The sequence below is a fragment of the Lynx rufus genome, unplaced genomic scaffold (genome assembly GCF_022079265.1).
Source record: "Lynx rufus isolate CCGP_SWC_20201006 ecotype Redwood Valley unplaced genomic scaffold, mLynRuf1.p SCAF_23, whole genome shotgun sequence".
Classification (NCBI taxonomy): Eukaryota; Metazoa; Chordata; class Mammalia; order Carnivora; family Felidae; genus Lynx; species Lynx rufus.
This window is the reverse complement of record NW_025814838.1, coordinates 12412082-12424636: the sequence shown is the minus strand read 5'-3', so window position 1 is coordinate 12424636 and position 12555 is coordinate 12412082. Positions and strand designations below refer to the sequence as shown.

General features: G+C 44.0%; 1 protein-coding gene across 6 annotated transcripts in view; it reads right to left on the bottom strand.

Moving 5' to 3' along the window:
- Nucleotides 1-12555, bottom strand: part of MARF1 (meiosis regulator and mRNA stability factor 1) — a 40075-nt gene that overhangs the window by 18771 nt on the left and 8749 nt on the right. For 2 of the 6 annotated variants that reach the window (XM_047087116.1, XM_047087117.1), the window contains exons 6-16: nt 11360-11477; nt 10589-10761; nt 9147-9575; nt 8788-8945; nt 8542-8700; nt 7324-7516; nt 6427-6605; nt 4700-4780; nt 2393-2629; nt 2147-2266; nt 1340-1515 (exon numbers count right to left, since the gene is read on the bottom strand). In XM_047087116.1, coding sequence (XP_046943072.1) covers nt 1340-1515; nt 2147-2266; nt 2393-2629; nt 4700-4780; nt 6427-6605; nt 7324-7516; nt 8542-8700; nt 8788-8945; nt 9147-9575; nt 10589-10761; nt 11360-11477 — 2023 coding nt within the window. The remainder of the gene's footprint in view (nt 1-1339; nt 1516-2146; nt 2267-2392; nt 2630-4699; nt 4781-6426; nt 6606-7323; nt 7517-8541; nt 8701-8787; nt 8946-9146; nt 9576-10588; nt 10762-11359; nt 11478-12555) is intronic. The other 4 variants (XM_047087118.1, XM_047087121.1, XM_047087119.1 and 1 more) reach the window with 4 other exon arrangements.

Below are 12555 nucleotides of genomic sequence, written 5' to 3'. Positions count from 1 at the left end.
CATGTGGAAGCTGAAAACATTACCCAGAAAATCATGGAAAGCAGCAATGTAAAACTAGCTGATATAAGAGTAAGAAAGAAATTTTTCTTGAATGCCCATGTAATTGAGAAAAAGTTTTCATTATAAAAGTATAAGCAGACAAAAACCTTTCTAAGACACTGGCAGGCTAACGACACAGGAGGAAGGAGAAACAGCACAGGCCCGGGAGCCTGCATGGGCCAGGGCTGAGGGGAAAGGCAGGAGAAGGTGGCAAGCAGCGTTGCTACCAATCTTTCTCCTTCCCTGGTTTACCTCACCCTTCTTCCTATAGAGGGAGAGAAAGGGAGGAAGTATTTAGGGTCAAAGAGAAGGAAATGTGCCTATAGCGGCAACGATTTGCAGTGCTGTTCACAGGTCGTGGGATTAGACACCTGCGACTCAGGGATGCCCAGAACTCAGCAACCCACCCAAATCTAGGTTCACACTTCCTGGTCTTTTATACTAACAGCTAAATCTGTTTTCAGATTTATCAAAGTCAGAAATGTTGACCACAATGAATTTCACAGGTAAATCTGCATTTAGAGAGATTTCCTTCAACTATTTGAAACTATTTAAAAAAAAATTTTTTTTTTCAACGTTTTATTTTATTTTTGGGACAGAGAGAGACAGAGCATGAACGGGGGAGGGGCAGAGAGAGGGGGAGACACAGAATCGGAAACAGGCTCCAGGCCTGAGCCATCAGCCCAGAGCCCGACGCGGGGCTCGAACTCACGGACCGCGAGATCGTGACCTGGCTGAAGTCGGACGCTTAACCGACTGCGCCACCCAGGCGCCCCTGAAACTATTTTTAAAAGGCTAGCCAACTGACAAGCCAAAAAGTCTCACAAAATTAGGTAGGGCTAAAGAGATTCATCATTGTGAAATGTGGATTTTACATTTTTTACATAGCTTATGCTGGTACTCCCCAAAAGTCTTGTTCTGCCAAACCTTCAGCACTTTAGAGGGTAGTTTTTAAAAGATCAAAGGAGGGCCGCCTGGGTGGCTGTTGGGTAAGCATCCGACTCTTTGATTTCGGATCAGCTCACCATCTCACGGTTCTTGGGCTCATCAGGCTCTGAGCTGTCAGCATGGAGCCTGCTTGGGATTCTCTCTCCCTCTAGCTCTGCCCCTCCCTCACTCGAGTGCATGGGCATGCGCCTCTCTCTCCCTCAAAATAAACAAACATTAAAAAAAAAAAAGATCAAAGGAGACATCCACAGTGCTTTGTGCTTGGCAAACAGGGCTGCTGTGGAAGAAAAAAGCCAACAGCCTCCTCTCCTAGTAGGTGGTGGCTCAGAAACATCCGATACCTGCCTCCTACCTGTGTTTGGAGGTGGGGGCTTGTTGTGAATCCATTTGACCACTTTGACACCATTCTGTGCAGTGGCGATGTTTACACCTGGAACACAGGTGATGAGGTGTTCTAAGGGAACACCCCCTTGATTTTCCTGCACTATTTCTAGTTCACCGAACTCTGCAGCATAACAATCTGGAAAGCTGAAGTGGGGAAAAAGAAGGGTAATTACAATAATGGAAAAGCAAAGCACCTGCTAAACAGAAATCTCTATCTTAATGTATCCACAAGTAAGTAATTTCTGTTTAAATCCCCAGGATCTGGGTTTGAACATTAGAATTAAGGTCCGAGGCAGGGGAGACAATCACTGTGGCACTGACCTCTTTGATGCAGTCTGATGAGACCAGAAATTCCTAGACAATTTTCCCAGCAGAGGGTGTTAAAAATAAGGCAACTGGGCGCTCAGTCAGTGATTTACCTGCTTCAACGCATTAGTGGCTTTTCTCTCTCAAATTTTGCAGCCTGGGGCTGAAGGCTGTGTACCCTCCTCTAGCACGAGTGTGCACTTGTAGTACAGCACTTACAATAATCTCGTCTTTGTGGAGAACAAGCTTTCCTATTCATTGCTTATGTTTCTAAAAATCTGCACAAATTTTCTTGCTCAAGTACTGAGTGAATGGATCCTATTTCAGATCTACTTTGACTGCAAGGTGCTAAAAATGTTAGGATGAAGCATTCTATAATACTTGCTTGGGAAGAGGTGTGGGCAGAGGGCAGACTTTCTAGAAAGAGGAGAACTAAGGCCTCATATCTCAATGGCTTTGACATGTTCACCTTAATAAAGGCACGGTGCCCTCATGTGTCTGCAGAAGACTATGAACCTGGGGCGCAAATGTCTTCAAAGAGAGGATCACAAAAGGAATCTTATAGGAGTCTGGATCAAATTCGTGTTCACTACAGAAAAGAGAACAAAACAGTTAGCTGACATTTCTCAGTGGTCTAAAAGGTCTTCAAGGTAACTAACAGACGTTCAAGGACCTTATACACAAGGATTATTTCTAGAAGGAAATGAGGTTCTACCTGAAGTCCTTATCGGGGCAATGCTGTCTGCAGACAGGCTCGTGATATTCTAACTCTTCAAATATAATTGGACTGCAATTTGTCGAGGAGCCGTCATGTGACTGCGAAGACCCCAAGGGGCTCTGCCGGGCCTGACTGCTGGGCAACAGACACACCAGTCTTCCGTTTCCTTGTTCGCGGATTGCCACCGTGTCTGTTAACTTATATAAATCCGACACGTTCAACTTGTGTCCAAATCTAAAAGCAAGGATAAGGGGACAGAAGTTGACTTGGAATGTTCTTCTCTGATTACACAGAAACGCCTGTACTGATTAAGTAAAGGGCTATTGCTAAGAACGGTTCCTCCACCTCTTCAAAAGTAAGATGGGATTAATTCTACTCTAAATTCTTTCACTCCCAAGCCAGTAACACTTGGCACTTCCTTTGAGTCACCTCTGGCTCACTGCCCATCAGTCATTATGTCATTTGCTACCTAACCCTCGAACCCCTGCAGTTGCTGCATATGACCTCACCTCACTGTCTCAGATGGAAAGCTATCTGACATGACCTCTTTTGACTCCACTCCCCAAGCTGGAAATCCCTCTGTACCACCCCTCCCCATCTCTGCTCTGCTACCTCAGAAGAGGTAGGCTCCTTTCCAGCTACTCCCTCACCTCACCTATTCCTGAACCTTGAGACCCACACTTCCTGAGACTGGACTCCTCAATCATCCCCCCACCGTGTGTGTATCTTTCATACTTGGGAGCTTAAAGGCACAGGCTTGGAAGGCAGACAGATTTGAGTTCATATCCTTTTCCCTCCAGGATTTTATCCACAGGACTCGGGAGGGATGGCTCTCAAGTCACCAGCGGCTTCCTCCTCCCCTCCCCCCAAAACCCCATGCCACATTCTCCGCTCCCTCAATGACGCCAGCCATCCCCGCATGTCCTGGTAACACCCTCACCTCCTGGTTCTCTCCTGCTTCCCATCCCAGGTGGTATTCCATCCAGTTCTGCCCTTCTCTTGGCTTCCCCTCACTCCCTCCCTGCTCCCCTGCCTCTCCTGATCCCCTTTAGGAAAGTAACGGTCACATCTTCATTATCTCCCATGTCCAAGCCAAGGTCAAAACCTCACTGCACTTTCTGGACAGGCTTTATTTTCTATTTCTGTTTTAACCATACTAGCATCCTCTCAGTCCGCCAGGACAAAACAACTCAGAATCAAATTGCCTCTCCTCTCCACCTTGCCTGCTACATAAAACTAGTCACAATGTCCTATTTCACTGACAACTGAAACTTCGGTGTTCCAACAGCATCTGCTTGGACCCAGGACTGGGACAGCACTGTCCCTTCTTTGTGTCCTTCTCTGCCCTGTTCATTCCATCTCAGCTTGCACCGCCACCACATGGCCTGTTGTTCCGCCACTACTCAGGGCTCCGGGGCTTCAGAGGAACAGTCCAGCTCTTTGTTTTTTCCATCCTTATAGCATTTTCTCCTCCTCACTCACTTGGGGATAGTTTTCTTTGTTCTATGTGATGATTTACGAGTATTTCCTCTTCCCTTCCAGACATAAGCTCAAGGACAAGGATCGTGTCTTCCCAGCTCTGCACTCTCCACAGAGGCTCAGACTTTTTAAAGATTTTATTTTGGGGAGGATGGGCTAAATGGGTGATGGGCATTAAGGAGGGCACTTGTTGGGATGAGCACTGGGTGTTCTATGTAAGTGCTAGATCACTGGGTTATGCTCCTAAAACCAAGACTACACTGTATGTTCACTAACTTCAATTTAAATAAATAAATTTTAAAAAAAAGATGTTGTTTTTAAAAGTGATCTCTACACCCAACGTGGGGCTTGAACTCACAACCCTGAGATCAAGAGTCACACGCTCCACCAACTGAGGCAGCCGGGTGCCCCTAGACTTCCATACCACCCATACTTCCTGAGCATCTACTAAGCTCTGGGTCCTGAAGAGATGGTCATAAGTCAGATCCAGTCCTTGTTGTCTTAGAGCTTACAGCCTAGAAGGTGCTCGAAAATGTTCATTCAGTGATGAGCAAAACGAATCAGTCAATGGGAAAAACATACAGCTTTAGGGACTGAGGTCTAAATTTATTAAAAATGAAACACGTTTTTAAAATGTATGTTAAAATAGAAACGTGAATCTCGATACCATTGTCTTTACGTCATTTCCTCCACCAGGCTGGAAATAGTCCTCAACAGCTTTTCCTCAAGAGATTTATGCCAATCACCAATTAATATAGGAATTCTGGAAGCTGCCAATCAGTACTGACCAGATCAATGAAAAAAATAATAATAAACCTAACTTACTTTTTTTCATAGATATCTGTAAATTTAAAAAGAGGCAGACAGCAGGCAGGAGCGTCCTGAAGAATAGACATTGTTTCTGCACTGTAAAACAAAATTTTACTCAATTAGAAAACAGATGTCATTCGATATCAACAGAGGATTTCCAAGTGGTATTTTAAAAACACAGTTCATAGGGAGCGGAAAAATAAACAAAAACAAAAACAGAGTTCATAAAACTGATTAACACAATGTGCAGTTGACCCTTGAATAACATGGGTTTGAACTTCACGAGTCCACTTACATGTGGATTTCTTTCGATAAATGCAGTACAGTACTATAAATGTTCTCGTCATTATGATTTTGGAAACATTTTCTTTCTCCTAGCTTATTTCATTGTAAGAACGTAGCATATAACACATACAACCTAGGTGTTAATCAACTGTTTATGTTACCATTATCAGTAAAGGCTTCCAGTCAACAGTACAGTACGCGATTAGTAGTTAAGATTTGGGGGAATCAGAAGTTATATGGGGATTTTTGACTGCATGGGGGGGTTGGCACCCCTAACCCCTGAGCTGTTCAAGGGTCAACTGTATACACAACATAAATTTACCAGTTTCTGGTATGTCAAAATTTATTTTCTGGAAAACCTTGAAAAAAAAAATGACTTTAGGGACAAGGTGATTAAAGAATATAAAGCCAGACACTGGGATTTTTATCAGACTCAAGCAGAGCACTTTTCACACCTGTGTATCAGAAGGACACTGACCGCTCAAATGAGACAAACACCTTGTTAACAGAAAAAAAAGGCAGAACAGCTTGAATGGCTCCTGCCACGTCGTGTGTCACGTGTTACAGACGTGGACGTAGAATTCCCACAGTGGAGGATACACAAGCAGATACAATATCATCCCAACTATAGTTTTAAAAAAGGCAGCCAAGAACGATCAGAAGAAAACAAATAGGCAAACCGTTGCATGACTGGCTTCGAGCCACAGGATTATGGATTCCCACCACGCCTCACCCCCCACCCCCCAGCTTCTTTTGTATTTCTGACCTTTCCAAAGTTTCTTCAATGAGCATTATTATTTTTATTCTAGGGGAAAAAAACATAATTTAAAATAATGGTGAAGTACACGTTACGGAAAAAGATCTTTGAGAGTTTAAACAGATTTTTAGGAGTGAGTTCTGTTTTACTAGTTGTCCCCAAAACAGGGAAAGCCGAAGAAGAATCAAAGCACATTAAGAATGAAAGCACCACCAGATTCCTACAATTGACAGAGTTGAAGGCAGACTTACAGAGCTGAGTGTCTATTTGATGCTAAGGATATATCTGCAGGTTGAGAGCTTGCAGCTTTGTAGATCTACCCTCTACAGACAAACCCACCTTCTCCTAAGATTTGAAGGGAACATTTCAGACTTTCCAGGCTTATAAACATTTACTGTAGAGGGCTACTATTTTTAGAACCTGTTCTGGATATGCGGTGTATTATTTTACTCCTAACCGCCTGCCAAGTTTAAGCTGTACTTCACCTTTGAGTAGTGGACTTGAGTAAGAGTTGAATTATTCTAACCAGCTTATTGCTACCTTCCAGCTCATTTTCTAAGTTCTGTCACAACTGAGAATAAACATTGCTGCGTGTGTAATCATCAAAGAGGGTTGGGAATGTGATGAAATCTATTTTATTTTTTCCAAAGTTGTTTCTGGGCCAAGAAGTTATTTCCTGAAATAAATGGTTTGTTTTTACCTCAGTAAAGAGAGTGATTTATTAGCAGCTCCTGTGGCAAGTGAGACCAGGATCTTCTTGCTGCCAATTTTGTATCTGTGGAGGCTATTCACCGCACTGATTGCTTCTTGTAAGTTCTCCATCTGAACAACAGCCTTGAGCTGATAATCTGTATGGGGGCTGAGCTCAACACTCTTCACCTACAGCAGTAAAAAGGAAAAGGGAATGCTAGGTCTACCCCGAACCCTGTCAGCTTCAACCTGAAGGTGAATTATGAAGGAACACGTCTGTGGACTTCCGTGCTTCTGTGAGGGAACGTGTCTGAATGCTACGCTTCTGCCAAGCAAAACCTAAGTGAACCAGGACTGGGTGACCTTCAGAGACGTGAAATCGGCCCGGCCTGCCTGCGTGCTCTGGCACGCACAGCTCTCTGATGCAGGCTCGGGAGCCAAAATGTGTGAGGAGTCCTTGGGGTCTTCTCCAGACCCTGCAGACACCCGGGGCATAGCCATTTTAATCACCTGGAATAGGTGCACTTCTAGCAAACGGCACCTAAAAACCCCATCAGACACAGTAAGATACTCACAAAAACAGCCAACATTACTTTAGAGTCCTACTTCTGTATTTTAGCAGCCAGAGTGAAGTAAAATCCATCAGAGTTTCATTTCCCAAAGTGCTACTTAAATCCGTGCCCGTGACCACGAGTGCCTCTCCCCTAGGTCTCCTGCTCTCCGGGGCTACGCCCTAAAAACTACAAGTACAGCATCACCGTGAGCAGACCACAGGAAAAAGGAAGGAGTTCAAACTCATTCAGTGATACGTCTATCCTGGCTGCGGTTACGTGTGTTGAACTACGTTCTCCCGACTTGAAGCGCTAGCAAAGGGTAAAAGGAAGGCAAGAGGGGGTGAGAAGGTTACCTTGCCGTGCCTAGAAAATGCCTCCTGCATAAGCTGCTGCAGCTCCTTCCGGGATAATCTGTAGTCGATGTTGCTGATCTGGATGTCAGCACCATTTGCAAACGGGTCTGGGCTGTCAGCACCAATGCTCGAATTTGCAATGTTGAAAGCAAGTGGGGACGCTCTGTTTAAAAGGTTTGGAGACATACTCCTGCTTAAAACATACATAGTGGAGTATTTTTAAAAACTGTTATTCTATTTCCTTAGTTTAAATCACTTAGGCTCTGTTTGAAGCTATATATAAAAACAGCTTTCTGTAATGCAACCAAGCAGAATATTTCGTTTTCAAATGTATTTTTATCTTAAATGTACACTGATTTAGACTTATTTCCAAAAGTACTACCTATTGACCTGTTATTAACAACCAGTACACAATTTCATACCAAATATTCTTTCATTGGATTATTTAAAACTAGAGGCAGAAATTAGAGGCAGACCCGGTGAATTCATTTTCTACTCTGGGCGTTGATTCTTGGTGAATTAGCCTGCAATACCAATAAAAGTCATTTAACTTCTCCCTGGCTCTGAAAATGCTACTGTCGCTCACGTGTTGTAGTCTTTTATGAGAATTTTTAATTTTAACTTTGCAGATCCAAAGTCACTTTCTGGAGCGAGCCTTCAGCAACTCAGCGCAACAAATACAATGCGTGAAGGAGTTCACAAGGTGCAACGTGGCCTCATGGCTCCTGTCCTCCAAGCTTCCAGAAGTACTCAGTGTGAGTCTGGAGAGCTTAGATAAGGTAAGCGTTACTTGGGTAAGTACAGTGGTCTACAGACTGCCCCCCACTCCTGCTTCTCAAATGGCTCCCTGCAATTACCCTGTGAATAAGAATAACCAGGGCACGTGTAGTTGGGGCTGCTTCCCCAACACGACAAAGTGAGGAGGAAACAGTAAGGACATCTACACGTGCCTCCCATCATGGCCAGGGAGTCTGAGTTAAGTTTCTGTGACCTCTGCTTACCCAGATTCCCACGTGGAGGGGAGAGACGTTGAGGAGCACGGCCCCCCATCGTAAGCTAAGATGGCCTGAGGAAGGGGGGCTGGAGGACAAGGAGGGAGGACTCATCTCTTATTTCTGTATTCATGCACTTGCGTCACCGGAGTTCCTTTGAACCAGCATCGTGTCATCATCCCTGCTACTGCACGCAAGTACGCCACGATCAAGCAGGTGGACTCACCGAGAAGACCAAGACTGTGCTGCGAGCAGGGGACTGACTTGCCGTGACGTGATCAGCTTGCTGAAAGCAGATGGGTAACTCACTTGGAACGGAGTCTCCTCTTTCTCTTTGTTCTCTACAGGAGAGCTGGTGACACTCCGGGGACAGGGGTTCTCTTTCCTAATGGAGGGAACACATGAAGGGAAAAGGTCACGTGCTTGCCTTCACATCAGACAAGAGGCCGTGAGGAAGAGTAATGTAACCTACTTCAGGTTGGTTTTGTAAGCGGGTTCTGCCGTCCCCGAGTTTTTGGGTGCGGGCGCTGCAGCGCTCAAGCTTCTGTGGGGAGGCGCCACCAGCCTCAGGTGGCCTTGCTGGGAGTCACTGCTTCTAGCTCCAGTCTTTGACTCCATGCGGCAGAGCTCCTTAAAAGAGACAAGCGCAGCGGAATTTAAAACTGAAGCGACCAAGATGTGTTAAACCCTGTACAGAAAACACGTAACTGAGAATCGTCAAAAATGGAAAACAAAAAAGGACATGCTGAAAGCAAGCGGGGCATGTAAAACACGGAGAAGAAGAAACCGAACCTACCGTAAACTTCAGAAAGCAAGAGGTATCAAAGTTACCTGTAAACTTTTAACATTTGTGTTTTTTGTAGCAGATCCAGAATTTGCCTGCGACCCTTTTCCAGGCGTGGCTTTGGCACTGGAAGATTGTTCACTCGTATCTTTGATGAGGCACAATTTTGGATTCTTAAGTTTTTTGGGAGACTTCACTTTATCAGCAATTGCATTGGAACTCTTTGTTTCACAGAGTTCTCTATTTTTTGGAGTAAATGACACAATGATCCTATTACCAAAGACATCTTCGTTTTCCATTCGCTTCTGAGCCCGTTCTGCACTATCTTGGTTTATGAAGCGGAGAATTGCACTGCAGCCTGTGATACTCAGCACTTTCCCACCACAATTATCAGACAGGCGCCTGAGCCTGTTGGTGATGCTCTTGCCATCTTTATTTGCTGGTAGGTTATAAACATAGAGCAGAGTGTGGCACTGCTGATACAGAGGAAAAGGGTTACAACGGGTTAACTCAAGGGCACACATTCAATTACAAAATTAGAAGAACAAGGAGTGATCTCCAAACTTAAGCTAACAACCTCGGAGGGGAGGTGGTAATGATCTTGAGGGAAGACGGTGAACTTACTTAAACCGAAAAAACCCAGAAAGAGGGAAATGTACCTTGAAGTACCACTCTGGCCAATGAGAATGGCAAGATTTAATGCTCTGAATAATCAAGTCTTTTTCTTCTTTTTAACCATGAAGAACAGGGACCTCAAAAGTGGACAATCTCTGACCTAAAATACTACATTCGACTTAAAGGCCTCTGAGGCTAGAAAAGTAAATGCCAATTTCTTTAGGAGTCATATGTATATTCTCCAAATGGCTGAAATGCAGCTCAAGAGTGTAGTAAATGTGCTTTTCCCAAATCAAGACCGTAAGGAATGCTCACCCTGCTGGAAATAAGCGAGCTTTCTCCTAGCACGTGGCTCAATAAGCTACAGGTGTAGCAATAACCGCTCTGAATCGTGCACATGCGTGGTGGGGAACAGAACTATGCAAAACCAGCTCAGAGGGCTACTGAAGTTTAAGGATTAAATGCCCAAGACGTGTACGATTTACTCTGTTTATCTGACTGCAGCCACATGAGTGTGTGCAAACCATCACCATATTCTTTACCCATGACTGGAAGAAAAAGACGTAATAAATCTTTCCCTATTGCTTTCATCCAGTTGACACAAACACTGCTGGCTTTGGAGACACTGACCAGAGGTGTTGGGAAGATAAACCTACAAGCCAATTCCCCACGATACCGTGAAACAAGCTAAAAGCAAAATTCATACATGCCAATTCTCTATTGGTAAGAAAAGAACTATTTCTAAGCCTTACTTCAAAAATCTGGCCAGCCTCCTGCAAAGAACAGCCTCACCTGGTGACCCCGTTAAGGGCGGTCTTCAGCCCCCAAAAGCTAACATTAGAGTGCAGCAAAAGAAGAACGCAAACCCACTTACCGGCATTTTTAGTGGTAACCTGGGGGGCAAGTCGGAAATGAACTCTTCGAATCTGATCAGCTCGTTAGCATGATGCAGCAGTGCTTCCGAGGCCTGGTTTTTATGGACCAAAATTATGTGGAAACCATGCCTGTGTCTCAGATCACTAAGCTCCAACGCAAAATTGACATCAGCTGAAAGAAAAGGCACAGCCCACCCCATCCCCAAACATTAGAAAGACGTGACACACACACACACAGCTGTACTGCCCCCTACTGAGAAGGAAGGAATGGCTGGACTGGACTCAGAGTTGCTCCACCCCCCCGCCCCCCAGCTCTCACCCCCTTAACTGAAACAGGAACACGTTTCACACAAGAATGAACACCGTAGGGCAATTTTACCACATACTTCTACTGAATTCCAAGACACGTTACTTCCAATAGTAAAAGAGAGCAAATATTAATATTTCGGGGAGCAGCAGCTTTGGAAATTCTTCTTAGATTGTTAAAACTAGCAATACTGGGCCCAGGATACAAAAAAATAAAGTAGAATAAAAAATTACATTTTCTTTAACCGGCCCCACAAGAATCCATATTCAAGCTCTAAGGAGAAAATCCACAAAATCTACACAGACTCTGCTTTTTTCTCTAAACCATTCTCAGGGGTAAGCACAAATATGGCCTGTGCATTTCAGCCTCTCTGGGGGCATATTTCACTCGAATGTGTTCTGGCTTCTGTAATAATTCCCACACAGCGCGTTTAGTGGAAATGAGCAGATGTCTCTGCACTTACTCGACACGAGAACCACAGTGGCTGGAGCAGTGTGAGTGTTCGCAAACCTTCGGAGACTCTGGCGCAGTTTGTCGTCAGCCGCGTTCTTGGCGGTAGCGTTGATGTGGGCAACGGTCACCTGCGTTGATTCAGAGTGAGGACAAATTAGTAAGAGCTGAGCTTAGGAAATCACTACACATTCTGCCCACAACTTCAGAGACGGTCCTCAAGGAACGAAACTCTAGCTGTTGTTATTCTTGCCACTTAGCAGTGAAAAAAAAATCATAAACAGATCTCAGTAATTTCAAATTTGTGTCTCTGTACAAATGAATTAGATCCATTGTTAGCCCTGCACGCCTCTCTTCATCTGCTCTTGTACTTCATCCAACCCCCTTTCAGAAAACAGGCAGACAAGGAAGTGAGATACGAAGTAATGCAGCTCTAACAGCTTTTGCCAACAACCAGGAAGTAGCAGAGATGGACAGAGATGACGAACCTAAGATTTAGGGCTGTATATGATGTCACTTGTCTCTGCTACACATAGTCTATAGCTTTCAGGATCTGGGGTTAGGTGATGGGAGAGGAAAGGCATCTGTCTCCAAAAGAGCAAAAATGGATTTATTTCTGTTAAAGTTATCAGGCTTATACTGAAGTCTCCAAGGGCAAGGAAAGGTTTTGAGAGGCATTTCAACTACATACAATACACAATAGGATTTATTAGTTTTTTAAGGAGCATAAGTATGTAATTTTAGGCAGCAATATGGCATAAAAACAGAATTACTTGTCTAAGCGTCAAAAGAACTAGAATCTAGTTCCAGCTTACGAGAATAGACTTTGCAGTCAGACAATCTGGATTTAAATCCTAGCTCATCTGGTTACTGGCCACGTGATCTTTAAAAAGTTGTTTAACATCTTGGTGCCTCAGGTGAATTTGCAAATTTCAAATAATAAATCCTATGAGCCCTTTTCATAGAGCAGCCATGAAAGTCAAAAGAAAGGATGCACACGTAACCATGCTGTGACACAGCACTAGTCACATATACGTGGCATTACTGAAAGATCAAATACAATTAAGTGATTTCTAGTACTTCAGAGATAATCTTTTGCTAATTTCCTTTATTTGCCAACCTAGTAGAAATGCAGGTTTAACAAATTTTGAATTATTATTTTTTTTTCAACGTTTATTTTTGGGACAGAGAGAGACAGAGCATGAACGG